General features: G+C 46.9%; 1 protein-coding gene across 2 annotated transcripts; it reads left to right on the forward strand.

Moving 5' to 3' along the window:
• On the forward strand, window positions 1–27,406 carry WDTC1 (WD and tetratricopeptide repeats 1). 2 transcript variants are annotated; one of them, XM_074850876.1, is made up of 16 exons: window positions 2–204; window positions 7,513–7,660; window positions 9,772–9,855; window positions 10,724–10,770; window positions 11,969–12,080; window positions 12,516–12,703; window positions 13,386–13,568; window positions 13,878–13,972; window positions 15,029–15,144; window positions 16,256–16,331; window positions 18,085–18,181; window positions 19,370–19,543; window positions 22,761–22,996; window positions 23,366–23,534; window positions 23,957–24,149; window positions 24,291–27,406. In XM_074850876.1, the coding sequence occupies exons 2-16, from the start codon at window positions 7,553–7,555 to the stop codon at window positions 24,486–24,488; spliced, it is 2,076 nt and encodes a 691-aa protein (XP_074706977.1). In that variant the 5' UTR covers window positions 2–204; window positions 7,513–7,552; the 3' UTR covers window positions 24,489–27,406. The 2 variants fall into 2 exon arrangements, with proteins under 2 accessions (XP_074706978.1, XP_074706977.1); XM_074850877.1 differs by lacking the exons at window positions 23,957–24,149; window positions 24,291–27,406 and adding an exon at window positions 23,668–23,940 and having other exon boundaries at window positions 1–204.
• Window positions 27,407–27,710: the final 304 nt, after the last annotated feature.

Raw genomic sequence — 27,710 nt, forward strand, 5'->3', positions numbered from 1 at the left:
GGTAAACAGGGGAGGGGGCGGGGGGGCACGGCCGGGGCCTAGGCCGGGCTGCGCCTGAGGGCCCTCCCCGCGCCCCGGGGACGGCGCCCGGTACCTGCGGGGTCCTTCTGGTTCCCCCCTCCGCTCGGTCCCGCTCTCCCCCCGCATGGATGGAGCCTCGCAACTTCCAGTGCCCGCTGCGCCCGCACCCGGGAGGCCTGACAGGTAACGGTCCCGCCGGCCGGCCGGGCCCCGCCCGCCCCTGCAGCCCCTCCTCCCTGTCAGCTATCCCCCCCGGGCCCCCTTCCCTGTCAGCCGCCCCTCCCCCGCCCCTTACCTCCCTCTCCTGACAGTTCCCCCACACCCCCCCGCTATCCCCCTCTTTCCTGCCAGCCACCCCTGCCCCAGTCCCTGTCAGATGTGTGTGTGTGTCCCCCTTATCTCCCTGCCAGGCTTCCCACCCCCCCTTTGCCAGGAGCCTGACCCCATCTCTCTTAAGAAGCCCTCCTTCATCCAGTCCACCCCCTGCCTCCCCCGAGCCCCTCATCCCCCATTTTCCTCATCCCTTCTGCACACCCTCCCCCTCTAACCAAGGACCTCTCTCCCCCCAGCCCTGTCGATACCTGCATCCTCTGGCTGGTACCTCCCCCCCTGCCAGGTTCAGCCCCTGCCTTTTGACTTCTCTTTTCCCCCTCTCTTAGCTGGCACTGCCCTGTCCTCGCTTTCTTCTCCCCTTTCCTAAGGGCCCTGTTCCCTCCCCTGCTCACCTTTCCCTTACTAAAGCCTCACTAAAGGGAAAGTTTCTCCTGCCCCAGTGGGTGTCCTGCAACCCCTTTCCTTGGAGAGCAGATCAGCCTTTCCTTGGAGAGGAGATCAACCTTTCCCCCGCTGCCAGCATCTGCTGGCTGAACTCTTTCCGGGAGCTACTGGGCCATGTGGGTCTTGGCATCAGGCTGTTACTTGTGCTGGGCTGAGGTGGTGTCTTGCGTCTTCCCTTTCTTCCTGTGGATGACTGTGTCAGCTGGAGGATGAAGGGTAGAGGTGGGGTGTCAGCTTAGGGGGTTGTAACCACCTTGGGGGCCAGCGTCTCTGGGCATATCAGAGTTTCCTTGGCACTGCTGTCCTCTTGTGCTGGGTCTGTCAGGTCTCAGATCCTACCTCTGCTCCTGTCCACCACTGTTGTAAGCAACTCCTTCCTCTGTTGTTGGCTGGCTCCGTGTTCTGAGCCATCTGTCCTGGGGAGTGACTGCTGCTCCTGGCAACTCCTTCAGCTGTAGCAAAACCTTCTTTTTACTGGGTGTTTGCTGCTAACCAGGTCATTTCCTCTTGCTTCTCTAGGTTTGTTAAAAAAAAACCCCAAACCTATCTATAATTTGATCCATGACCTCTCGGAAAGTCAAGGTAAAGAGGAAAGTAAGTCGTGAGGCTGAAGAAGCCCGCTGAGTTGGGTCCTAGGTGGTATTTGGATGCATGAAGTAATTTATAGATGCTTAAGGGAAGGGTCATAGGAATCTTTCTTTGGGATGAGTCGCGTATCCGCAAGGCTTGTAGTGTGCAGTGCTGCTTTTTTCAATGACCTTGAGTTTGGAGACTGAGAAACTTGGGCGCATCCAAACACTTAGGAATCAGATTGCTTATTTAAGATTGCTAATTTAAGAATGAGTCCTGCTGTTTTGTGGAATTTCCTCGTGTCGATGGAGCTCTTCTGAGGGGCGGTGATCCCCAGGTTTGAACTCAAGCCCACATCTGCAGGACACTTCTCTGTGTCAGTGCGCTGCTGTGCGTGTAGGTGAAGTAGTGGGGTGTATGCAGGTGGTTCTGCGAGGGGAAAATCCGTTCAAGCAAAGGAGCAGCCCCCCAAATTCTAGCCGCATTGGGACCGTTCAGTATTAAAGTGACTAAATTGTTTGTGTTACCAATGTCGAGGCTTTGTTTCCAGACTCAGAGCAAGTGTTTCAGGAAAATTAGAAGAGCCAGCTGGGGAAAACCAGAGAATCTCGTTACTTCCCTTCCTCCCCATACCCCGAAGCACCCTTTGAAAGCGTACTTTTCCAGGAGCTTAAGGGGCTCCTAGGTTACTGTCAGTGTAAATACAGCCTGACAGATTTTGAGCTCACAGCCTGCAGAAATCTGTGATTTGTTAATTTTTGACTGCAGATTTAAAGGCCAAGTGTTGCAAAAGTTCTATATCAGCCTCTGGAGCTTTGCACTGCAGAAGCAGGAGTCCAGTGAGCCAACGACAGCTAACTGCAGGTTCCAAACTACACCACTTTGTGCTTCAGGGTGTAGTTTGAGAAGAGGCTGTTACTGTGGATGAGGTAGCAGCTTTAACTAGATCTCAGGTTTTTAGGCCTGTCTGGGGTATTCCAGGCAGGTTTGGACCAGTGAGGGATGAGGGAGGTTTGTCCTCGCTTGGAATTGAGCGCAGAGATGCTCTTGAAGAGTGATGAAGAAATGTGCTCCAGTGTCATCTAAAAAATTGCCAGAAAAGGTCATGATGATCTCCTACATGTAGCCAAAGTGAAGCTGCTTGTGGGGTCATCACTGGTAGCAATAATGCAGATTTATCCTACATTGTTCCTTGTCACTGGGACTTAATCCTCTCGTTTCATCATGAGTTGGTTGTGCAGGTTTAGTTAAAAGCCAGAGAACTGCATGAATGGTTTAGGAAACACTTTATCTAAAAGTGAACAGAATTTGCACAGCAGTTTTGCTGAAACCAAACCCAGAGGTTTTGCTGAAAGAGGAACATCCTACACCAATTTACGTGCCTTTAGTGGTAATAGAGAGACTCTTGGAAGGGGCTTCACGATTGGAAGCCTGTATGTGTCTGAGAAATTGGAGGCACAGTTTCTTCTTCTCTGATTATTTATATATATTTTCCAGGAGACCTACAAATCTTAGGAGATTTTATGCTTTATGCAAGGGTCTGTTTCTAACGTAGTTGGAGATTGTTGATCTACATGTACAGTGGTGTGGTCATATATATAGTCTTTAGCATGAAGAGCACTTAATGCTGTAGTAGGAGCTCTACACGTATTAACTCGAGAACTGGGTAACTATCATAGTCATGGTGAATGGGAGTCTGGGATGGCTAATGGATAAAGTCTGACTTGGAATGAGAATTTGGGACTGCTTAATTCTTTGTCTGTGATTCCAAAGGTTGCCAAAACCTTTGCAGCGCTGGAATACCTGTTGAGCAACAAAAAATAGCATCGTGAAAGCAAGAAAAGCTCTTAAAGTCTTCTTGGCCAAGCATATACACATATTCTGGGAGACCTTTAAGCATTTTGCAGCATTTAGTCGCCAAACCAAGCCCTGTCTGGGCAAGAGAGACACCTTAGGCTCGTGCATTCCTGTTTGACTGTTTTTTTTCCAAGCCTGTCCTTTTTTTTTTTTAATGATCAAATGCTAAAAAGCATGCATCAGTATCTCAGGTATGGTGGACACTGAACAATTTACTAGCATAGCCTTGGATGCTTGTATTAGTATGTTTAAAGTCAGTTATGCATCAGATGTTTTCTTTTAAACTCTGGCTTATTCAGCTTTGTCAACCAAAGGGCTGATTTCATGGATGATTTTCTTGACCCGCATCTTTTAAGAAATAAAGTTGTGTTGATCTCTTGTTGAGACCTGCTGAACGACAATCTGCTGAGAACACCTCTGATTTATCGCAGCTGACCATGACCTGTACAGAGAGTTGGGAAGCTCCACAGCGCATCTGTAATCCTAAAAACACTCACAGAAATAACAAGTCCTGTGTCTTGCTGCGCTCTCCCGGCCAGTGTGTGTTTTGGAGTTCCGAAAGGTGTAAAATGTGGTGGCAGAGGACGCTTTGTCGGAGAGCAAGAGAATTTGAGTCTGTGTTAAGGAGTGGTAGGTTTTGGGGATGTTCGTTCCGTCTGAGCATCCTGTTCATACAGTCAAAGAGTGGATTTATAGTGTATTAGTGGTTTTGCAGTAACTTATTCAGCAGTAAACTGTCTTCTTGGTATGGGTTATTTCTGTCTGTAGAGTATGGGAGGTCTGTATCCATGAAGTGCATTTCTCCATGTGTGTCCTTCAGGTTATTTGGTGCTTTTCTTGCTAGATAGGAGTTGAATAAAAATGAGCTGTTTAGAAATTAGCCATGACTAGAGGTAGGAAATCTGACAAAAATACTTCTAGGGGTCTTAAGAGAGCAGTGGGGCATTTGTCAGTCGGGAGGTGACGGCCTGCTTGGCTTTGGCGTGGTGTTAGGTCTCTTCGGGGTCCTAAGATCAAACGAAAACTAAACTGCTCTTGGAGAGGAAGGCAAGCAGTCCCTGCCTGGCAGGGAAGAAGAAGAGTTAGCTGGATTCTGCTTGGAGAGAGGGGACTATGAACAGAATCTGTAGGGAAGCACTAAGAGGAATGGAAAGCTGCAGACAAGGCTGAGATGCTGAGATCTGCTGGAATATTGTTCCTCGTGTCTCCTTATGATGTACTTTGGGTTAATGGATTATTCACTTCTCTGGAAAAAGTTGTTTAACTGTCATCAGTCACTGGTCACAGGTTCCTGCAGAAAAGTGCTGTGTGAGGTCAGGCAGCTGGTGTGTTTAATAGGGATACATGAAGGAGGAGGAGGAGGGGAGCCTTGGGATATAATCTTAGAGGTAAGAAGATCTTGGGTTTTGTACAGTGAGTACCAGAGTCCCTCGCCTGAGGGGTGAGCTGCTGAGGCGTCGCAGAACGATGGAGGGTCTCTCTGCCCTGTTGCAGCTATAAATGGAGAAAACACTTGTGTATCCTGGAGGGTTTGTTTAAGGAGGCCAGTCTGTGGGGATCCAGCCCAGGAGAAGGGCAGGTGGAGGCTTGTTAGCTGGAAAGGGTGTCTGGAGAAACTGGAGGAGAGAGATCACAGATACCGTTCATCCCGGCACGTTTAGTCTCTCCAAACTTGAAGCTGCTTTTTGAGTTAGCAGTCCTCTCGCTCGCAGAACTTCGCAGAAAAGCATGTCTGGAAACCACGTCCTCGTGGATGTCTCCAGCGATGTAGCTTACTTAGCCCTGCTGGCATGTTTATGTAGATCTGGCCTTGGACACAAGGAGCGATGGGTCTGGCCTGGTTTCCTGTGTTCACCTCTGAGCTGCAGAGTCGGGAGGATCCCCCTGCCCTGGTGCCGAGGCGCTTTGCTGCAGGTGCCCGCTTCCTCTCCTTCCCATGCTCGTAAGCTCTTCATCAGGACAGTTATAGACTCTGCCTCCATAAACAGGCAAAACAATACCTACGCTAAGCTCATGTGGAAAGCCAGGGGATAGCTATCAAAATCTGACAGCTTAATCATCCTACTACAGGAATTAGTGTGAAACAGCGATGACCAAATGCAGTCACAGTGCTGCCTCTTGCTGTTAAGCCTGGGAGTGAAGCAACTATTGCTTAACAGGAGAATAAGTGAGGTAAAAGATGCTTAAAACATGAGGTGTCTTCCTGGGTGTGCGTGCTAGCTTTCCTGGTGCTACTTCTGGAGTAAAAGGAGTGTGGATTAAATACGTACGTGATGGACAAATTCATACAGACTTGCTCAGTTTCAGGCTGGCCAGTGGATTCTAGAGGAGCCCCAACTTACGCACTAAAACAGATGCTGAGGTCCAAAAAATCTCAGCTGATTGCTGCAACATCTTGGGATGTGAGTTGAGCTGCTTCTGCCATGCTGAACTTGAGATGTGTGGCAGAGGCCGCTGGCTTACTGGACACATCTGCTGCAGAAACTAGACTTGGACGGTGGTGAGTTTGGGCTGCTACGTGTGCATCTGGGGTTTGAATCGGTCCTGGTGAAAGTGCGGCCCCGTTAGCCCTCGCTGGGCGTGGGCTGGGAGCAGGCTTGCTGTGCAGAGTCCTCCCATCGTCCTGACTCGCCTTGCGTTCAAGGCCTGCGCTCTCACTGTGGGAATTTTATCAATTTTGTTCTCATCATACGTACAAAATAGGACTGGAGTACAACTGCGAGGGTTGCTTGTCTTCTGCCGTCTGCTGTAGGGACGTTCATCTTCAGAGACTACACACAGCTGTGCCTTTTCTCTGTGGTTGTGTTGGAGAGATCCTATGGCTACCCTAAAAATCCTGTTTAGGAGCCCACTGCAAGAAAATCCGATTTTCAGTTTGTTTGTGTGACTTTTCTTGCTATCTGTAGGTCTAATGATGTTTCTGTGCTCACCGCGGAGCTGCACGGAGGAGCCGGCTGTGTTAGGAAAGCGATCTGAACCTCCACTTCGGATGAACTCTGCTTTCTGCGAGGAAACATGAATTCTTGGTGCTTCCTCCCCATGGGGAAATGCCCGTGTATGCACGCTAACAGTGTTTTGAAAGCAAATTGTGGCTGAAGCGCAGGGCTTTGGGGATCCTGGGATGCAGGAGCCTCGTGGTTTTGCCGTGCAGGGGAAGCTGCAGAACGGCTGCACGGCCCTGAAGTCGCTCAGGGTGGAAGCCCTCGCTTTGCAGCAACCCGACAGATGAACCAGGCAGGGTTTGTCAAAACTTCTGCCTGACCTCAGCGGAGTTATTTGTTGCTGCGTTTCTGTGAAATGTTCTTGTTTCAATGAATCAGCATTTCCTCATTCAAAAGAGGACTCATTTGAAAATTTTGGCTTGTTCTGCTTGTGATTGCTTTTAAAGAGAATTTAAAACTATTGGGTTACGTAGGACGAACTGGGTGTTTAAAATTTTATTATTTTCTTTTAAAGAGAACTGTAGAAATAGCAAAGTGAGACAGCGCAGGGCCTGTGGTATGTAAATGAGGTGAATTACATCATTTCTCAGAGATTAACTGGTCCTTTCTAGGCAGCCTGTCCGGAGCAGGGTTGTGACGATCACTCTGCAATTTGAATATTTTTTAGCAGATGTAGCTAATTCTACGGGGTTTAAATTATTTAGGTAGTGTATTAAATATGGAACTCCATTAAGAATGTGAAAAACTCAAAGTTGCATTTCCAGAAGAAATTAAAATGATCGCCCCTTTTCTATTGCTAATGTAATTGGCTGTTCTGATGATAGTGTCACCTGATGGTTGGCTGTTGTGATTTCTAAGGAACATTTATGTCCTTTTGGTTGGGTTTTTTTTGGCTGATAATCAAATGTAGTAAATGAGAGAGAAGAGGTGACCAAAACCACCTCGTTTGTTCACAGTGTAATAAGTCTTGCTGATTGTAGAGTTTGGGAAATGTGAAATTGGACATGGGTGGACACGTAGTGGTGGGAGGCAAGCTGTGAAACAGGATGGTAGCCCGGACTTGCAGGGTCTTTGCTGGCACAGAAACAAAGAAAGAGGCTTTTCTAGGCTGATGTCGTCCTGGAGTTGTGAATTTCTCTGCAAATTGGGGATGGCCTCTTAAGTCAGATGTTCTTCAGTCTTATGCTGTTCCTTCCCATCCTTGAGTTTCTTCAAGGAGCCTTTATACAAAACTTTTCAGTTCTTACCCACCGCTGTTTTTTGAAAATAAAGTACTTGACATTGTGTATGAATGGCCTAATATGTTTGTATGCCTGCCTTTGTTCCCTCTGGTTCTGTCCTGCAGGTAATTAAATGCCCTTAGTGTGGATCTTTTCTCTGTTGGCATGCTTGGATGCACAGCAGCTCTTCCGATAGCTTCTTTTCGTCTGCCCCATTGCAAGAAGATGGCAAAAGCAAACATTACCAGAGACATCATCCACAGACAGATCAAGGTATGTGTTAGCCAAATATTTGCTTGTGTTGGGTGGAGAGCAGATAGAGAATTGGTGTTCACGCTGGGTTGGGAGATACTCATGTTGTTGCCTTTACTTCTGAAAAGATCTCTGCTACTTACATATTGATAAGCTGTATAAGAAGCCATCCCGGTTTGTTAAGAGAACAAACACATAGGACCTATCACTATCCTTAATGAAGAGCTGGGGTGAAGTTTGGCACGACAGGAATACAGTTCTTCTCCCTAGCAGGAGCACACCGTGCTAGTTTGACATCAGCAGCTCTGTTCCTTTTGAGTACAATGTTGAAGAGAGAAATATGGCTACTTGTGTTTGGGCACCATAAAGGACCCTTAGCTAGCTTCCCTCATGAGTTTTTCTGTCTGCTTCTTTATGTGTTCTCTTTGTGTGATCTTGCCATCAAAGGTATTTTCTGACTGTAGTAAAGCTAATGATCTCTGTCTCAGGCTCTTTCTGTCTCTTTTTCTTTAAAGAGTGGTGTGTTCCTTTCTTTGTGTAGGAAAAAACTTCTGTGGTGGTCAGATCAGTCATCTGATGGCTGCATTTGTGAAATATCTCTTAACGTGAAAGGACTAGCTCCAGCAGACACAATAGGCAATTATTACTTGGACTCAGAGGCCTTAAATCATTTGCAGCTTTGCTGGTAATCAGCATTCACGAAAGAGGTCTGTTAGCGGCCAGAATAAGGAACTAGGAGCTTGAGTGCTCCCTTCACTTTGCAGTTTGGTACCAAACTTTGTAATTTAATCCATGTGCAAAGATTTATTTTGCTGCTGTAACAAGGAGGGGATGGTTCTGTGGTTAGAGCGTTAGCCTGGGACTTTTTCACACTGTCTGCTCTGTCAGACTTTCATGTGTGACCTTGGAAGATTACTAAGTCTGACAGTTCCTTGTAGGAAAAGCAATATCCTGCTGCACAGACCTCGCAAAGCCACTGAGGTTGCAATAGCAAGGCAGTTATAAGTGCAGCACCTTGCACTGGGCCTAGCAGTGTTTTGGGAATGCTCTCCCTAAAAATATGTCAACGGGTTTGAAGTTTGTAATGGAAGTTACTACAAAACGCCTGTTTTGGTTTTTGTGTTTCCTCCAATCCTCTTATATCTGTCTCCATTTTGTTTTCAAATAGCTTTTGTTGTGTGGAGCTGTACGTGGTACACTAGTTCCTTGTGTCTGCTCTGGGACTACTAACGTGTTCCTAGTACCATCGGTGTCATTTTTGACATTAGTGTTCTCCTCTGTAAATGGTGATAGCGAATGCTTACGTTGTCTTCGCCTGGCTGTAGCATGGCATGGGACGGGACCGGGGCTGGCTCGGGTCCTTGAAAGGAATCTCCTCGGATGTTAGATGTTCCATCCCAAATATGACTTGCATTCCCTTTTCTTCATGCCTGCCTCTGCAGTTGGCCTTCTTTCATTGAAGCCATCTGCTAATGCATCTGTGAACCCTGCGAGATCACAGGGGAAACAACTGTCCTGCTTTTCTTCACCTTCATTTGTACTGACGCAGTTTGGTGGCAGCTGTTCTCTTCCCTGTAGAACAGGCTGTGCTGTGGTACTGCAACTACAAGCTCCTACTCCCTTTCTCATGAAATAAGCCTCCTCTAAAGGATGCTGTCCATTGCGTTCCCCAATACTTTGCCCCGTGGTGGTGGTGCTTCAGGACAGGGTCTGTGTAATGGCAGAGCTCTGAGCAGCTGTGGTCTAGCACTGCCGTCCTCAGGAGCGAGTGGCTTCTGAAATCCTTGCCAAGGGATAACAACAGGCGTTCCCAAGCTCTGCTCTGTCTTCCATATAGGCAACTTATTCTGTCTTAGTGTGGGCCTCTCAGACCTTGTCTTGGCTACCCAGCTGGAGCCTGGCAATTAGATAAACATCATTTTAAACCAATTCAGGGGCAAGGATTACAAACTGCCTACCTGGAGATGATGCAAATGATGTCTCCCTACAACAAGACAGGTACCTACCCGATGCTGTGGACACCCCAATACCTGGCAAGGTCTCTGAGTGATCTTTAAAGTTCTTGAATCTTAAAGAGAAAAAGGAGTGTTTTGTTTGCTGTAGTCAGTGTGGCACTTGTTTGTTTCGTGCAGGAGAGGGGTGCGCTGGGCTTCGAACGACACTATCATGTCACCGATCCATTCATTCGACGCCTGGGCCTAGAGGCAGAATTGCAGGTAAGCGAGCAGTGTTTAAAGAGCAAACTGAGCTGCTGCTTGTACGACTCGCTGCAGAAAGGACAGAACTGCATTAGAGCCAGGAATAGCTCAGCGAGATCTTGTGTGAGCTTTCTGCGTTACCTAACGCACCTACAAGAGGGCACGTATCAGCTAACCCCAACAGTGGTGCCTGAAGAAGGCGATGGTCAACTGTCAACTCAGCTCTAATGCTGAAGAGTGTGATGTGTTGCCTAAAGAACAGGTTGTTGTATAGCAGTCTGACACAGCTTAGAAAGATTTTAAGAGTATCTTGGTTTGGGGGAGGAAAAGGTTCTTTTGTGCCCCTTTTCAATTGCGTCTCCCATATCAAACGCTACTCAGTGCTCCCCTAGTCTTTCCTGGTACAGTTGTTAGTTAATTTGGATGAAGATGGATGATGTAGCCACCCAGCAGCAAGGTGCTTCTAAAACAGTTACCAAAAGTGCGTTTTCCCTGTGTTCCCAGAGAACCTGTACATGTAATTTGTCAGCCTAGCCAAGGGCTTTTGAAGCAAAGTCACCTTTCCACATGTACAGGATTTCATCTGTAGCCTCTGAGACTAAGCTGCCATTTTATTCAACACTACTTTTTTTTTTTTTTTTTTAATTTGTTTCATTTTGCCTTTTCTACCCCAACCGCTATAGCATGTCTGTCTTTTTCAGAGGTGCTTATCTGCCATGTGGGTGGTTTTTTTGCAGGGTTGTAATAAAAAAACCTGCTTGTATTGGGAACAAGTTGTTATGTGTGGGGAGCTCTCTGTGTCCTTGTCTTAGAACAGCTCTGTTTGATAAGTCTGAACTTTGTGTAATACCATCTTACCATCTTCCCTTTTTTTTTTTTATCTCAGGGTCATTCTGGGTGTGTCAACTGCCTAGAATGGAATGAAAAAGGAGAGTAAGTATGTGGCTTGATTCGGGGGATCAACAAACTGATAACGCCAGGTTCTCCCAAGAGGAGGATGTAGGTCATCTTATCATAAGCAGCTGCTTCCCATCCCTAGTATCGTGGAGCTCAAGCTCAAAGTTTTGAACTGTAGTAGAGCTCACGCTTCAAAAGAAGCTTTATTTTGTTAAATATATCTGGATATTATTAGAAACGCCCCTTTAGTGAGTTCAGAAGGGAAATGGTCAGACTAACAAGTGGAGATTGAAGACCGCTTCTCTCCTCTTAAGTGGTATTATGGATTATAATGGATCTTTAGGATTTGCCCAACTGGTAGTGACGTTTCCCCACCCCCTTCACCATGCCGTTAAAAGCTTCTGCTGGGGGACAAATATATCAGAGAGGGAGATAGAGCATTTACCCCCCTGCTATTTTAGAGGGAAACTAAATGTAAGAGCATTTCCGTTAACCAAGTGGAATAAAGAATATCTATGTGAGAAATGACTGGAAGAAAGAGCGCATATTTCTTGACATGCCTCTTAAAAGATCCGGAGTCTGCTGTCTGATACTCTTCAGAATTATTTACCAGTGAAAATTTAGTGTACTTGAAAGAGATACAGCTACAAGGAAATAAGTTTAAAACTGCTGATAGTTGCAGATGTCATTCTTTTGCTTCAGATGAAGATAGATGTACAAGGCAAACAGTGCCTTGCAGTGCCGCTGCCACACCCTGCACTTAAAAAATAGTCTGTGAATCACTAAATGAGCCCTGGCTTGGGACTGCTTGGGCACATCCGAAGTCCAGGAATGAATGCCTTGGCTTGGGTTCGGGGATGATGTGGAGCAATTAATGCAGCCAGGCTAATAAGGAAGATGGAGGCTCTGCATTTTGTTGTTGACCAAATGCTCCTATTGTTTTCCCCTGTGCCATCTGAATCTGTGGTGAGCTGGTTCAATGAGCTAAACCAATGAAAAACACGCACTTTATTTTGCATGGAGTTGATATTTGGCTGGTTTAGCTCCTTAAGCTGACTGAATGGGTTGGCGCATGGGGAGCAACAAGAACACATAGCTGAGAAAAGAGAGAGGAAGTGGGCTTCTTAGAGCTGAATTAACTTAATGGCTGTCTGTGGTCAAACCACTCCAAGAAATTGGTCACAGCTTAGAACAGAAGAATACATGATGCATACTTCTCTTCTGTTTCTTTTAGCTTGTTGGCCTCTGGCTCTGATGACCAGCATACCATTGTCTGGGATCCTCTGCACCACAAGAAACTCCTTTCTATGCACACAGGACATACTGCAAACATCTTTTCTGTCAAGGTATATGATTGGAAGGAATAAACAGCTTAACAAAACCAGTAAGCTAAGTAGCAAGAGAATAGATCCTTGCTGGGAAACTTTTTCCTGCAAGCAATTCCACACCACCCCCTCAAAATAATATTTCTAATATTAGGAAAAAAATTGCATTAAATCTAATACGTGCACTTCTTAGTTTATGCAGCGCTCAGACTTATCTCATTCTCTCTGGAAATTCAAAGGAAATGGTTGTAGCAAATTGGGGTGTGTGACAAAGAGGCTATTTTGTGTGCTACTGTAGCTGGTGACTCTTGAGTACCTACATATGTGTAATGTAGGTAGTAACATGGGTCGTCCCGTGTTCCTAAAGCAAGCTGCTCTGTGACCTGCCAGGACAGCTCAGCAATGTCTGTGCAAACAGCCTCAGCACAGTCTGAGTGTCAAATCTGTCTCCCCCAGTTCCTGCCGCATTCAGGGGATCGGATCCTCATCACGGGAGCTGCAGATTCCAAGGTGCATGTCCATGACTTGACTGTCAAGGAGACGATCCACATGTTTGGAGATCACACCAACAGAGTTAAGCGGATTGCCACAGCTCCCATGTGGCCTAACACCTTCTGGAGTGCAGCAGAGGACGGGCTAATCAGGTACAGAACTCTAGTTGTTCTGCCCCAATATTAATTGGATTAGGATCCATTGCAGTATGTACTATGCACAGATCTGAAGAGAGACCGTCTCTGTACTAAAGAGCTTAAGTTAATCTCTCCCTTTCCTGAAACTGGAAGGATTCATCTTGAAATGTAGACTCCTCCGATAAATACTCTCCTCAGCTCCTCTGTTTTCCTCCACTGAAAAGGAAAGGCCATGTAAGGAACAGCCACGTCAAATGGAAGGGAGATACAACACTGAGCGATGTTTCCCCCCAGAGTCTCTGAGACTCTTAAATGAGTAATGTTACTACAAGAGTCTGTTCTGCTTTTCATACGAGCTACTGTTTGTGAGATCACAACTTGGAGTTTAATCTGGGACTTGAATAAATCTGTGCACATTATAGAGCTGGTTTTAATGGTTATCCTCAATGATATTGAGGCCTAGTGTATATGGAACTGAGATGCTTCCAGTAACCTGTGGCACAAAGGACTGTTAATGTTGTTAGTGTCATCTCTTCATGTGCAAACTGGATAATTAAGTGTAGGTCACTACTGAGCAGTATAAATGTGCTGCTCGGGGTGGTCTTCAGTTTGGACACTATGGAATGCTAACCTCTCTCTTACTGCTGCTTCTGTTACCCAGTGACACGGATTGCCTGACTCTCTCTTCCCTTTGCAGACAGTACGATCTGCGAGAGAACAGCAAACGTTCAGAAGTCCTGATAGACCTGACAGAGTACTGCGGGCAGCTGGTGGAGGCCAAATGCCTGACGGTCAACCCCCAGGATAACAATTACTTAGCAGTAGGGGCAAGTGGACCCTTTGTGCGGCTTTATGACATACGCATGATCCACAACCACAGGTAATGGCAACTGGCTTTTCTGGGCAGACCTGAGTGGTACAGAAAGCTGTTCAAGGCACTGGTGGGAAGGGGGAATTGCAGTGATGTGGTACTCGCCTGTCTCACCGTGCAGTTTTACCCAGGCTTTTCTATCACCCCCAGTCTTTCCCATCTGTGTGAGTACACTGGGGTGGTGTGAGACAGGCTCGTGACTGCACAGCTGTATAAGCATGAGGCCTTGCCCTCGTGTGTGAACAAGAAGTGCCAGCGTAGATCAGGCTTTCAGCAGTTGAATGCTGTGATTATAAGACTGTTGTTCTTTCTGGCTAGAAAAAGCATGAAGCAGAGTCCTTCAGCTGGAGTACACACGTTCTGCGACCGACAGAAACCGCTTCCCGATGGTGCGGCACAGTACTACGTGGCAGGTATTGGGACCTGTGCTGGGGGTGACTGGTGGGACTTTAAGTTGATGCCTGAAGAAGTGGAGTTCTACCCATCACAGAAGAAACCACTGCCTGGAAGAGTTCTCCTCTGATGCAGGGGTCTTCCGTGGAATTGCAGTTTATTTCACTTCTATGCTGTGAATTCTTGCTTATGTTACCTGCCCACTTTCCCTGATTTGGTGTGTTGGTGAGCTGGCCTTACTTCTTGTCTAGCGTAAATGTCTTTTTGTCACTTTTATTGGAAAGTCAAAGATTGGATAACCTGGACACTACAGGTTTTCTCCTGGAACTGGTCCCAGCAAGGCTGCTGTTCAGAATCTTTTTGGCACGGAAGAGAAGTGCCTTGTCCTCATCCTGCAGATGAAGCATCAGCGATGCAGTATCTGGCCAGTCTGGATGATGTTCTCCAGTGCTCATTATTTACTATCTTTTTTTCCCCCAAATGCTTGGGTTTTTTTAAGTATCTTGGTCCAGCATGCTCAGCAGACCAGTTTTGACAGTCTTGCTTCTGATGAGTCCCACTAGAGGATTTCTTAGGTCCCCTGAATTGGTCATGCAACACATCTACTGTCTGAAGCAAAAGAACCTGTGTGTGAGCTGAATATTTAGGAGCCTTGGTTTGGTTGTGCTAAGGGCTTTATTAAGGAAACCCAGTTAGAGGGTTGAAGATGGAGGTATTTGTTTGCAGATGGCCACAAATCGCAGAAGCCAAATCCGTAGTGAATCCCTAAAACTGAGATTTGCTGGGTTCTGCAGACTTCATTGTTGGCAAGCTCGTTATAATCTGGTCTTCCATACAGAGCTGGCCTCGCAGAATTGGTATCTAGAACTTGTGAAAAGGCAGCTGTGCACATCTACGTGTTTTGGTGGCTGATGGAAGGTTTCAATAAACAGCAGTAGGAAATGGAAGATCACTTAGGTGCATGCGCTTCGTGGCACTGCTCTCCTAACAACCTCTTGTAAAAGGGAGGAGCTGGGGTCGGACAAAGACAACGGTTACTCGTTACACTAATATGTAGGGGCCTCTTCTCCCCACAGGGCACCTTCCAGTGAAGCTTCCGGACTACAACAACCGGCTGAGAGTTCTGGTGGCCACATACGTCACCTTCAGTCCTGACGGCACTGAGCTCTTGGTCAACATGGGAGGGGAGCAGGTAAGAAGGCAGCTAGAGTTTGACAGAAAGCTTCACATGTACGTTGTTGTGCGTTCTTGAAAACGGGTACAGCAACTTCTCTGTGGGTAATAGGATTGATTTTAAACTGCTTTCTGACTCATTCAGACTAAATGCTTGGTATTAGGGATTTATTTGTTATGCTACCACTGATCAAACTTGAACCGCGTTCTGTTCTGGTTTTCCAATTCACATTTCACTTTTCCGGAAGAGGTAAAAAACCAGTTCTGGAACTGACCTTTGCTGACCTAGAAAAGATTTCATAACTCATTCTTGAAACATCAAACTGCTAATATAATAGAATCTAGTGAATAAGGAACTTACAGAAGCAAAGGCCTTCACCTGGAGTATTGATTGCTTTAATTTTAAGCGCTGGGTGATATTCATGGATCTTTTGTAAAGCCTATCAGTGAAATGAGAAAATCCTCCTGACAGCATTAATCAGCATGGATTAAGCAGGACCTTCGCTTGTGGGCAGGTTACTCTGTGGTTGTCCTCTACAGATCTCTTTCTTACAGATGCACTCACTCCCTTTAAGAGAAGGTGCTGAGTTAGATTGTAGGTCTGATTTGGGCTGTCCGTTCCTATACCAGTACAGTTTTAAATTAGGGCTTTGCAGGGCTGCTTCCGAAGTTTGTCAGGAAATCTTGGTTTCATCTTAGAGGGACTTTTGCTTGTTTAGTGTACTGCCTCTTTTCTGTCAATAAATGTTTGATTTCTTCATGATCACTGTGTTAATTCAACAGTTAAAATATCTTTTTGGAGTTGAAGCTTTTTGAGCAGGTTGGTTTGTGCTCAGGGCATCTTTTAACTTCTGTAGGTGTGGAGAGGGCTTTCTTACATCCTCAGTAAGACAAAGCCCCTACTTCTCAGCGTTACTCTTTCTGAACTCGGTGCTGGAATGGAACACGCCACTGGTACTGCTGTCATCCTCTGTGTACCCATCTATAAACAAGATTCCCAGTTAGAAAACTGGAAATGGCAAAACACAAATGTGGAACCATACAGCCATCCAACCCTGTTTTATTTCTGTGACTTGAGTATCAATGTTCCACTGACTTCTTTTGTCTCATTCTCTTTCTTCGTTCCTTAGGTCTATTTGTTTGATCTAACGTACAAACAGCGACCATACACCTTTCTCCTTCCAAAGAAGTGCCATACTTCAGGGGGTAAGTATCATGCTATCATGAAAGTGAGTGGAAGGCAGGGTGAAATCACATACTACACACCTCTTCTTCAGGGTGCAGCCCAGTCTGGGCAAGAACTAGGAAAATGAAGTAGGGCATGGCTGTTGCTGGGCTGTTTCTGCAGTGCAGTTCATACCCTGAGTTCTAAAACCCTTCTACAGAGTGACAAAACGTGTGTCTTGAGGGGAGAAGTGAGCTGTTGAGAGGTGAATGCGTGTGTGAACTAAGGAGAATGCTTAAAGCTGTGCACCAAGGGTAAAGTAGGTTTTGTAGAGTGGTTGAGGTCCTGGTATCCTGCCTTCAGCTAAAGCGGGGAAAACTGTGGACAGGCATAGAAATGATATATTGTTTTTATTTTTTTTAAACTTATTAGTGAAATGTAGAATACATCTGCTATCCCCTTTTACACCCATTAGGAAGGAGACAGAACAATCTCTTTCCTAGTCTAAGAATCTACCCTGGCACTAATATCCCTCCTGGTGGTGAGAGAGTTGAATCAAAAAGTCATTTATTTTATGAGTAAATATTTCCAAAAGCCTTTTTATACCTGGCTGTGTTTCTTACAGGGCCTGTTCGTACACAGATATTGCAGGCAGTGCGCAATGAAAGGCTGTAACACTATTCCCCGGGCAGAGGCTGACTCTTATCAGGGAGTGTTCCCTGCTCAGCCCCTTCCCTCCTCTCAGAGCACCCTGGCATGGTTTGATCTGTGTACTCAGCGCGCCTTAGGCCTTAATCTAACACTCACATCCTGGTAGCAGGCCCTGCCTGCCTTTCTCTTCTGTCCTGAATGCATGTGGGTGATTTGTACTGTGGTATCTGGTGAGGTCATGCTTTAAATGGCAGGACAGGGTTTGAACAGGCTCACAGTGGTGCAGCTGCAGCTGCAGCAAATGCTCCACCCCGTTGGGCACAGAAAGTTCAGGCAAAGGCTGTGCAAAGGCTGAACTTCGTGTGCACGCATGTCTCTGCACACTGAAATCTCTGAGCAGTTCAGGAGCCTGGTTGGACGGTGTCCCCAGTTTTCCAACCTGTGAAATGGCTGCAGGAGCACTCCCAGCTGCAACATAAATGCAGTTTGTAAAAATTGAAGCTAAATATTTTCTATAGAAATGGCTGATGATGTGGCTGCATGACCTTCAGAGGATTACTTCAGCTTGTAATGGCTCCTTGAGCAGTAGGGTAAGAAAAGAAGAAAAGGAATAAAGCATCTGGAATTTCTTTTACTGGATTCTTCCAGTGGTTCTACTGATCCTCCTTGTTCTATTAAATGTTTGACAACATCGCTTTATGATTCTTTATCTGAGTGAATCTAAAACACGAAGTTACTACTGTTACTAAATACTTCTGCAGTTTTAAATGTCAGGCTTCTGTTGATCAGTCAGGTACTCTGATTATGGCCTCGACTCGGTCTGAAGGCAGTTCAGTTCAAGCTGCCCTCTCTTTGTGTGTGCGTACTTAGTTCCTCGTGTATCTAGTTTTCTGTTCTAGAGTTGTACTACAAAGGATACTGCAGAGATTTTGTAGTAAATGTAAGAAGGCAAATCAAATCCAAGTGGCTGGAGGAGGTGGGGCATGTGGAATCATGGAAGTTTTTATTTCTGTTCCGGATGGGACTGTGGTATTGGCTTGGCTCTGCTGTAAAATAAATCCCTGAAGCTTCAGATAATAGTTTGTATAATCTACATTGATACTTAGCATGGCTGTATTTTTATTTTTTTTTCGTAACCTTCAGAAGTGCAGAATGGAAAAACCTCTACCAATGGAGTGTCGAATGGCATCCATCTCCACAGCAACGGCTTCCGCTTGTCTGAAGGAAGAGCACATGTGAGGTAAGGGGACAGCTCTACCTGCATGAAAGCCTTACAGCTCTGTTCCTGTCCTCTTCCTCTTGCCAGGGTCAGGTGCTGCTAAACAAGGTGTGACGTGCAAATCCACTTGGCGTGTTGACTTGATTGTCAAGTGGCCTCTGTCCTAGGAGCTGCATTTGCTTCTGGTGCTTGAACGAGAGTCAGATCAGGCAGGAACATCCTGGGAGAAATGTTGTCCATGAGGATTTTTCCCTTCTTCTGATGAATTACTGCAGACAAAACCAAGAGATGACTTTTCAGACCTGGAAGCAGGGTGTTCTTAGTTGTCCTCAGTGGTGGTTACTTCCTGACCTGCAGAAACTGTGTCTTTGTAGATGGGAGAGGCTGTTGGGTCGAAACAGCTTTGCTTCCCTTTGACATTTTTTTGGGCACCTGCCTGCTGCAGACTGAACTGAAGCGGCCAAAATTGCTTTAAGGCAATGACACTGGTGTCATTACTCCTGCAGTCTGCATGTGAGCTAGGAATGGATGGAGAGCCCTCTTCTATTGTTCCTGCTGCTTGCTTTCTTTAAGAGCAAAATGCAGTTGGGGCGAAGCAGAAGCAGACTTGAAGCACATCTTGCCGACTGTTTTTCCTCCAGCTGATGAGACATGGTTAAAAGTCAAGACACAGTTGCTTAATACCATATATGGGTAGTCTAGGTTCCACCAAAGTCACTTTGTTGAATGTTTTCAGCTTGTTTCCTCTAGATGGCCCCTCCACCACGGCAGCAGAGATGTGGCTGGAATTTTGTGGTTGCTGAGGATGGGCCTTGTGCAGCCCTGTGGACTCGGATGCTTGGTTTCCTTCTGAATTTGCATTCTGTTATACATTGCTAAAAGAGGATTGGAAGTGTTTATGCAATCAAAGCAAAGATGTATCGGTGATGTCTGAGGGATTGGATGCTTGAAATACTCGCTGTTCAGTTTTGAGTATGGGTCTGTATATAAAGAAAAAAATGGAAACAGTCAAATGATGGTCAAAAAGAAACCTTCCTCCTAAATTCAGGTTGTTCAGGGTCTCTTTCTGCCTTTTTATGAAACTTTTGATATTAGCTAATGCTTGCTGGGACTGACTAAACTAGAATGAAGCACTGCAGACATTTAACTGGAGTCAATAGAGCATTAGCATGTGAGACTTACCTGTGCTCCTTTCTTCTTCCCCTTCAGTCCCCAAGTGGAGTTACCTCCATATCTGGAGAGAATCAAGCAGCAAGCCAACGAGGCCTTTGCTTGCCAGCTGTGGACTCAAGCCATCCAGCTATACAGCAAAGCGGTCCAGAAAGCCCCCAACAACGCCATGCTGTATGGCAACAGAGCTGCTGCCTACATGAAGCGCAAGTGGTAAGGAAGCAGAGAATCTCGGAGAGTTCAGTGTCACAGGCGCTGCTGGTGCCTGACTTCTGAGTACCACGAGTACCTTGTTGTCCACTGCGAAGCACCGGGCTCCACGGAGCAGGGATGGGGTTGCTGGGTCAAGCTGTCAGTGGGTCATCTCTGGCACAGGACAAGGGGATTGCACAGCAGCATGTGTTGGAGAAATTACGGCCACGGGTACCATGCAGGCAGGCACAGCTGGTAGTAGCTCATCGTTTTGCCTACTGGCATGCTGAGTAATGTTCTGTTCCTTTTCTGTTTAAAAAGAAACCAAAAATCTGTTTCTGAGTATCAGCATTATGTGTGTCTCCAAGGGTGTTTGTGTTTCTTTGGATAGTTCTGATCTGCATTAGAGTATGGCTCTAAATCTGCTGTCAACAGATGAGGTAATGGTTACTATACTTTATAACTTCGTATCTCATGATATAAGGTTGTTGTAGGACTGCCTGGAGTTGCTTTGGTTGCTGCTTTATCCAAGTAACTAGTACTGCAGATAGTCAGGCATGACCTGGTGGTTCCTGTGTTACCCCAGCTAACCCACATCCCCTTGACTGGAAACAAACCTCTCTGAGGGATCTGGGGAGGCGGCAACTGGTGCCTCAGAGTCTGGGGGAGGTTCTGTCTTGATTGTTGCAAAATAGGCTGTTAGCCTCTCCAGTAGGTAATGTCTTCTCTGACCAATAGCCAGAGCTGCATCTGCAAGATACAGCTGAGTTATTTTAGTATCTGTCCCCTTGAGCAGAGTAAGACTGAGTAGCATGACTTGCCATTAACATATTTAAAATAGCTGTGGTCCTTCATCTACATTTGCTTTGTGAGGATATCCTTCTCTTCTCCCTGCTGAAATCCCCAGTATGAATTCTCCTATCTTCTTGCCAAGATAAAGAGCAGCCAGCAGTTGTTGTGACTGTTGGTAACTGGCCTACTGGCTGTTTTGCAATAGCAGAGATTTGGGAGCTGCCTCAAAAAGACCTCAGTGTTCAGAGGGAGAAGAACAATAGGTTGAGATTAAGGAATGGAAGACAGAAGCTGAGTGCTGATCTCATGAATGACATTTTTCTTACAGGAATCATTTTTCCCGAAGGATATTGGCAGATCTGAACCTTTCTGTGTGTCAGCTAGTGCTTTGCTACAGTTTTCCGTGGCAGGATGATGTGAAAATATATGCACAATGGGTTTCTGTGGCATGCAATGATTAGAATTTAAATAGTACTGAGCTGGTATCTTCTCAGGTGCAGAAAACACTCTTCTGCTAGGAACAGCTACTGGTGTATGGCAGGAGGTGGCTGGGATGTCACGGGGAAGGAGGGTGAAGCAGCTGGACAGTGACCCACGCTGAACCACCCTTCATGTTCGGAGCAGGAACAGCTACAGGCCACCCTGCAGAACACTGCAGGTCTTGCTTTGGCCTCGTTCTCTGAATAATGGAGAGATCTAGAAAAAAGGAAGGTCTGTAATTTCCTAACCTCCCCTTGCTCATCTCCCTTAAGATGCTACTCATACTCTGCAGCACTTCTAAGGCTGGCCTTTTAAAATTTGGTCAGAAGAGCCAACTGCATCACTCTCCAGATTGCTTTTAGCACTCTATGTTGACAGTACTTAGCTGATTTCTAGTTAGAGCATTTTTGCAGAAGCTGAGTCAAACCTGTAACAATGGGAGAAGTCAGTGCCTGCTTTACATCTCAATGTGTACGTTTTCAGACCAGTCTGTCAGGCTGTCTGACACAGGTAGTTGAGATTGAAGGATTTTTTGAGGGTGACAGAGCGGCTAATAGCCCAATCAGCTCTGAAAATGTAAGACACTCCTTGTCATCATAACAGGTAACTTGCATTCCCTCTTTCTTTGAATAAAAGTGGCCTGATGCTGTGCATCCAGCCTCCTGGATTAACCCAGAGACAGTGCTGCAAAGACTGCCCTCAAGAACCTCGAGAAGAAATTCTGCTCCACTGCAGATCTCATGGACAAGGCACTCCACCTCCTGTACTGTGCTAGCAAGCTGTAATATGTGGCCAATATCCACCTAGACGGGAGGCAGCAGGAGGGTGAATGGTTTGCAGAACATGCTTGTGACACTGAATAAGTGCTGCTTAACATGTAACCCAAAGATTTGGAGCTGCCTTTAATGAGTAGAGACACAGGAGCTCCTCTTCCCTGACAAAGGCTCCACGTGATCTAAAGTTGTCACCCTGTGGAAGGTAGAGGGCAATTCACCCCCTTCCCCTTGGGACTGTTTGGTAGGTGCAGTGCACATAGGTTACAGGTGTGAAACTGGTTATTATTTTTAGTATTATTATTATTAGCCATGGTATGGAGACTTGGCACACACTTAAGACAGATTGTGGTGCCTCTGAACAGTTCAGGCTCGATGCTGGTACACCAGGCGTGTCAGCCCTGGCTGACTTCTCAGCCTCTGTCAGTCTGAACTGAATGCCAGTGTGCGAGGCTCATCAAGTCTCTCCTGCTTCCAGAGCACAAGCAGAGACATTCTTATTCCCGCAGCCATGGAGCTCAGGGAAATCAAGCGTAGTCTCCAGTAGCTGTAAACAGGATATAAATATCCATTATGATACCAGTCTGCTATAACGCTTATTTCTAAAACGTGAAGGTTTTTCCTCTAAAGGTGAGAAAAGACTGCTGCTTTAGATATTTGTCCATCAGGGCTATGAAGTGTGGTGGTTCTGTAGCTCCTTCCTGAGGGCTACAAGTGGCTGTGACTGTGGGCAGGGAAACATGCTGCCACGCTGTGCGTCCACCAAGGGGCACGCGTGAGCTGCCGTGCTCCGAGGAGGCCCCGCTCGCCTTGCAGGAGAGGCCTTGTGTCTGCTTGGCCAGAGGGCTTGTGCATCCTCCATCTTCAAAGGACTTCCCTAAATGTGTTCTATCGGTGAGCTCTGCTCTGTCGGATTTAAAATGGCAGGTCAAGACTTGCTGGGCTTCCCTGTGTGGTCGCTTTACAGGGCTGCCTGTGTGCGTGTGGAGGTGCGTTCAAGAAGCTGGGCTTGGTCAGATGGTGCCCCTGGGAAACAGCAAATGCTATTAGTACGTGAGCTGGTGGGATGTCTGCTTGCACAGAGAGAGCTGGAAACAACAAGCTGTGGAGTGAAATGAGGGCTGGGAAACAGCAGTGGCGAATGTATGCTGTTTCTGCTTGGGCTATCTAATCCACCCCTGCCTTTTCTTCAGGGATGGGGACCATTATGATGCTTTAAGAGACTGCTTGAAGGCCATATCCTTGAATCCATGCCACCTGAAGGCCCATTTCCGTCTTGCCCGCTGTCTCTTTGAACTCAAGTACGTGGCAGAAGCACTGGAGTGTCTGGATGACTTTAAAGGGAAGTTCCCAGAACAAGCACACAGCAGTGCCTGCGATGCGCTGGACAGAGACATCAATGCAGCCCTCTTCTCCAAGAGTGATAACGGTGAGTGCCGGCGTTCAGTGTGGTTCTTCAAGGTTGTACTAAAACCTAATGATCGGACAAGGAGTGTTCTCCTTAAACTGCCCCTCTGAAGTAAAGCTCCAACTTCTGAGAGAGATTGATTGTTACTGTGCATAAAAACTGGCCTGAGCCTGTTCTTTCCTTGCATCTGGTCCTGGTTTGTTTGTGAGCGAGAGTATGATAAAAGGAGTCTGATGTATCCAGGAGATAATCTGGAAGGAAGCTTGTGCTTCTAAACCCTGCTTCCTGCTGGAATTGTCCTTAACTCTTCTCTATAGCTATTGGGGTACCCTAGAGAGCTGTTTGCTGGGGTGCCCAGATTGTGATGAGGGAAATCTGTTGTCTTTCCAGCTGAAGACAAGAAAGGGGGTGGCCCCATCCGGCTGCGAGCCACAGGCCGCAAGGACTCCATCTCAGAGGATGAGATGGTGCTGAGGGAGCGCAGCTACGACTACAAATTCCGATATTGTGGCCACTGTAACACTACTACAGACATCAAAGAGGCCAATTTCTTTGGCAGGTATGTTGGCAGAGCGTAATAGGGATGCAGGACAGGAGTGTGAGCAGCAGCAGAATGCTCTCTTCCGTCGGATAAAGCCTCATGCGTAGCCCCATGTGACTGTTCATAAAATGACGCTGACACTGGTTTGCAGGGTTGAAAAAGATGACAGAAACCATCCTCCTTGTGTGGCTGCATGAATAGCTGGTTCAGTAGCAGATCCACAGAGGACCCGGTTGGGCTAGCGTTTCAGAAAAGCCATTTGGGATTGAAAACATGAACCCTGGGGATGGAGGGAACCAACACAGAAAGCTTTATCTGGATCCATAAGCGTGAGGGGTGGCAGCCTGCTGATTATAGAAGCCAACTGAGATTCTGATCTCTGCTAGAGACTAGCTTTGGCTCTGAGCTGTGATCTCCAGTCTCTGCTCCTCTCACCCTAGCAATGCACAGTACATAGTCAGTGGGTCAGATGACGGCTCCTTCTTCATCTGGGAGAAAGAAACCACCAACCTTGTTAGAGTGCTGCAGGGAGACGAGTCGATTGTGAATTGTCTCCAGCCTCATCCCAGTTACTGCTTCCTGGCTACCAGTGGCATTGACCCAGTTGTACGACTCTGGAACCCTAGGCCAGAGGTAAGAGCTGCAGTGAAAGGCTGTCTTCTTGTCGTGAGATGCAGCACATCCTTGTCTTTCCTACCGGGATCTCTTGATAGTTGCAGCCCCTTTTTGGTGCTAGTGCTGCCTGGCTGAGTTCTCTCCCTTCTTGTCTTGCAGAGTGAAACCCTTAATGGCCGCGTGGTAGTAGACATGGAAGGTGCTTCCCAAGCTAACCAGAGACGAATGAATGCAGACCCGCTGGAGGTGATGTTGCTGAACATGGGGTACCGGATTACAGGACTGACCAGTGGTGGGGCTGGAGGCTCAGACGATGAAGACAGCTCAGAGGGGCAAGTCCAGTGCCGGCCCAGCTAAAACAGAACTGCCTCTCCTTCCTCTAATTGTTTGGCTGAAAGGGAACCTAGTTTCCTTGGTCCTGAACTTTCTCTGATGAATGACTGCACTGTTTCGCACTATGCACAGAGTAGGACAAGCTGGCAGGGGCAGGAGCGGCCGTCTCTTTAAACCATCGCCACCACCTCCTCCTTCTCCCGTCACGCTACTGAGCAGCATGGCAGTGCAGTCCGGGGTTTGCCTTTAGTGGAATTTAGTCCCAACAGGGGTCTTTGAGTTGTCTGTAAGCAGTGTAAGCTGGTGAGTTTTTTTTTTTTCCAGAGCTGCTGTATGATCTGGTACAGGGGGATGTTGCCTGCATTCATGCATTTGCAGAGGGGGATGTTAAATTCCTGAATAAAATACAAACCTAGGGCAGGGTTATGGAATGAATTTACTGCAGTGATCTTGGTCTTGAAAGCTTGACTCTGCTTTCGTGCTACCAGCCTGTCTAGAGGCCCCTGGTTTAGAGTTGTTGGCCATGAAACACCTGTTTTATCCCATAACATCTTTCTTCTGCCTTCCATCTCTAACACGTTGTCACCAGATGTAGCTGTGTTGTATTAAGGACTGGATATTGCCTGTCTTGTCCCTGGGCATCTGTCTTAGTTGATGAAACAGTGAAGGCCCTGAGTATGTGCAGCTCAACAGGGCAGGATGTGCTTGCCCAGCTCTGATACTTTCTTCTGTGGTCTGTGAACCCATGGAGAAAAGTGACAGCAATGGGAGCAGGTTTGGTCAGAGACTGAGGACTCATGTAGCTAAAGCTGCTGAGGAAAGGGGCTGGTAACAGCACTCTTCCAGAGCTTCCCTCTCCATTGCCCAAAATGTGTGTAGCTGTATTCACCTTCTCCTCTCCATGTCACCTGTGCTGGAGCTGAGAACGTTGCCACCGCGTATATGTTGCGACTAAAGTTTTGAGCTCTTAGACAGCAGCATTTTTGCGCAGACAGCTGCTCTGTCCTGGCCAAAGTGGGCCTTCTCTTGTGGTTGGTGTAACATCGGATGGATTAGTGGTCCTCTCAGGAACCCTCCTTCCTCTTCCCACTCTCCACACACTGACTCTGGCTGCAAAGCCAGGAGTACACCTAGAAATGCAGCATTGTACTTCCATTCCTTCCCCTCTCATGTAACACGCAGCTCTGGTTTTTCCTCTTGCAGTTGCCAAACACTAAATATCAAATAGATCTTACACAGCTGTGCTACAACCGAATCCGAAGAGGTTGTTTTTTTCTAGGACTATCAACTAAGACCAAAGAGCCCCTGGAGATCTTAACTGCTCTGCGCTGTCTCGTATCTCTTACTGCTGAAGGTCTGAACATGCTAGCCTTGGTCCCAGGGGTGTGAGATGTGTGTCTGGGAGTGTGTGCGCATGTGTGTGTGCTGCATTAGGGCTCTTCTTCCATGTGGTGCAATCCCTGGTCTTCCTGTTCCTGCTGTGGAAAGATGAGAGGCCTCCCTTTCCTTCTCTGGCTGCTTCTGGCTGCCAGGCGTTGATGAGAGAGACTGCGCAGTGCTGGCTGATCAAGGTAACTGGCTTCCTCTCCCTTCCAGAACAGTCTTTGAGATGAGTGAGCCTCGTACAGGAGGGAGAGGTCACAGAGTCTCCTAGCTGGCAGCATCTCTCCAAGGACACTGTTCCCTGCGTAGTGAGATCCCCCCCTTGTAATCGCAGCGGAGCTAACTGGGACCTGATCTCTGCCCCTCAGACAAAGACATCCATCTGCTCTTTCACACGTGGGTGAAACCGAGCCTTAGCAAACCCTGGTCTTGTGGGAACGTGTCCCTCGCCGCCCAGAAACGACTGGCTACTTGTGCTGTGCTGAGCTGTGATGGCAGACTCGCCCTCCATCTTCAGCTGAAGCAGAGCTCTCCTGGGACAGATTGTCACTTGGCTGCTGAGGGCACGTTTGCTCGTTTTCCTGCAGTACCAGCGTGGTAGATGTGGCTGCTTGCTCAGTTTACCTGTTCGGTTGTGTACAAGCTCCCCCACCCTAGTGTACCCTGGCACTCAACGCTCTTCAAAACCCAGAGACAGCAGAAAATTATTCTCACTTGGGTGGCTTTTTGACATGGTCTGGCCTTTTCTTTTTTTGCTTAAGGCTTTCCTACTAGACGCATCCTCTTTTTTTTCCCCTCTTCTCCTCCCACTCAAACTTTTTTTTCAGCTTTCAGTAGACAATGTCTGCAGACTTTGATTTTTTAAACTGAGAGACTGAGACGGAAAGCTCTGAAGAGAACAGACCTCTCCCTCCCCATTCACCTTTTGCTGTGGCAGCTATTTTTTGTTGTTTTTACCCTTGTGAGACAGTGCAGCTCTTTTACCTGCCAGTTGCAGTGTGAAAGCTACAGGATTCCCTGCCTCTGCAGTGGAGTGCTTTTTTTAATGGCTGCTTTGGTTAAAAAAGAGAAATAATAATGGGAGAGAAAAATCTTTCTGCCTCTAGCCCCTTTTCCCCTTGTTGTGGGCAGATTACCTGCTTTGTCACTTCTTAATGAGGAATTTGTATTTATTGGTGAAGGAAAAAACCTGCTGGGGAAGTAGGGAGAAGATGTTGCTTTATTGACCTCTGCTGTTTACTTCAACCCCCTCTTTGGGAAAGCTTCTTCCTGCTCTTTCTGGTTAACTCTTTCTAGCCTGGGATATGCAGGGATGCCTCCTTTATTTTTGTATTCTAGCAATGGGCTCTCTGTTAGGAGACTCTAGGGTTCTCTTAGTGTTGCAATGACCATTGCTTCTCGCTTTTTCAAGTACTAAAGATGATCATCTCGTAAACTTTGCCCCTGCAGTTGTAGAGGTAACACACAAGCCTTACTGCCCTCATTAGAAGGAGCAGAAAACTTGTTTCTCTGGTCCCTGGAAGAGAAAGGGTTAAGCAATTAAACAATTCTTTGTTCTAGTTCTTTCTTGGTGTCGTTTTGTTTGGGGAATTGTTCTGGCTTTGTTCTACCTTTCTCCTCTATGGAGGTGGACAGGGGTGGGTGGAGGGTGGCCTGGTTGGGCTGGATGTTGTCTGTTCAACAGTGCTGCTTCATGGAGAATAGAGGCTTCGGTAAACTTGAGTGGGAAGGGGGCTGGGGAGCCCAAAACACGGCCTGTAAAGCTGTGGTGGCTGATGAGTTAGTGCTGCTGTTAAGTTTATCCAGGTGTGGGAGCTCAGATCTGTCGGTGGAGCAAGGGCCAGGGCTGTGTTTGGGAGCAGA

The sequence above is a fragment of the Strix aluco genome, chromosome 26 (genome assembly GCF_031877795.1).
Source record: "Strix aluco isolate bStrAlu1 chromosome 26, bStrAlu1.hap1, whole genome shotgun sequence".
Taxonomy (NCBI): Eukaryota; Metazoa; Chordata; class Aves; order Strigiformes; family Strigidae; genus Strix; species Strix aluco.

Coding starts and splice junctions, on each gene's coding strand:
- WDTC1 (XM_074850876.1), top strand. CDS start 7,553: ATGCTTGGATGCACAGCAGCTCTTCCGATAGCTTCTTTTCGTCTGCCC. Junction 18,182..19,369: donor GAAGGAAGAGCACATGTGAG/GTAAGGGGACAG, acceptor CTTCCCCTTCAG/TCCCCAAGTGGAGTTACCTC. Junction 24,150..24,290: donor TCTGGAACCCTAGGCCAGAG/GTAAGAGCTGCA, acceptor CTTGTCTTGCAG/AGTGAAACCCTTAATGGCCG.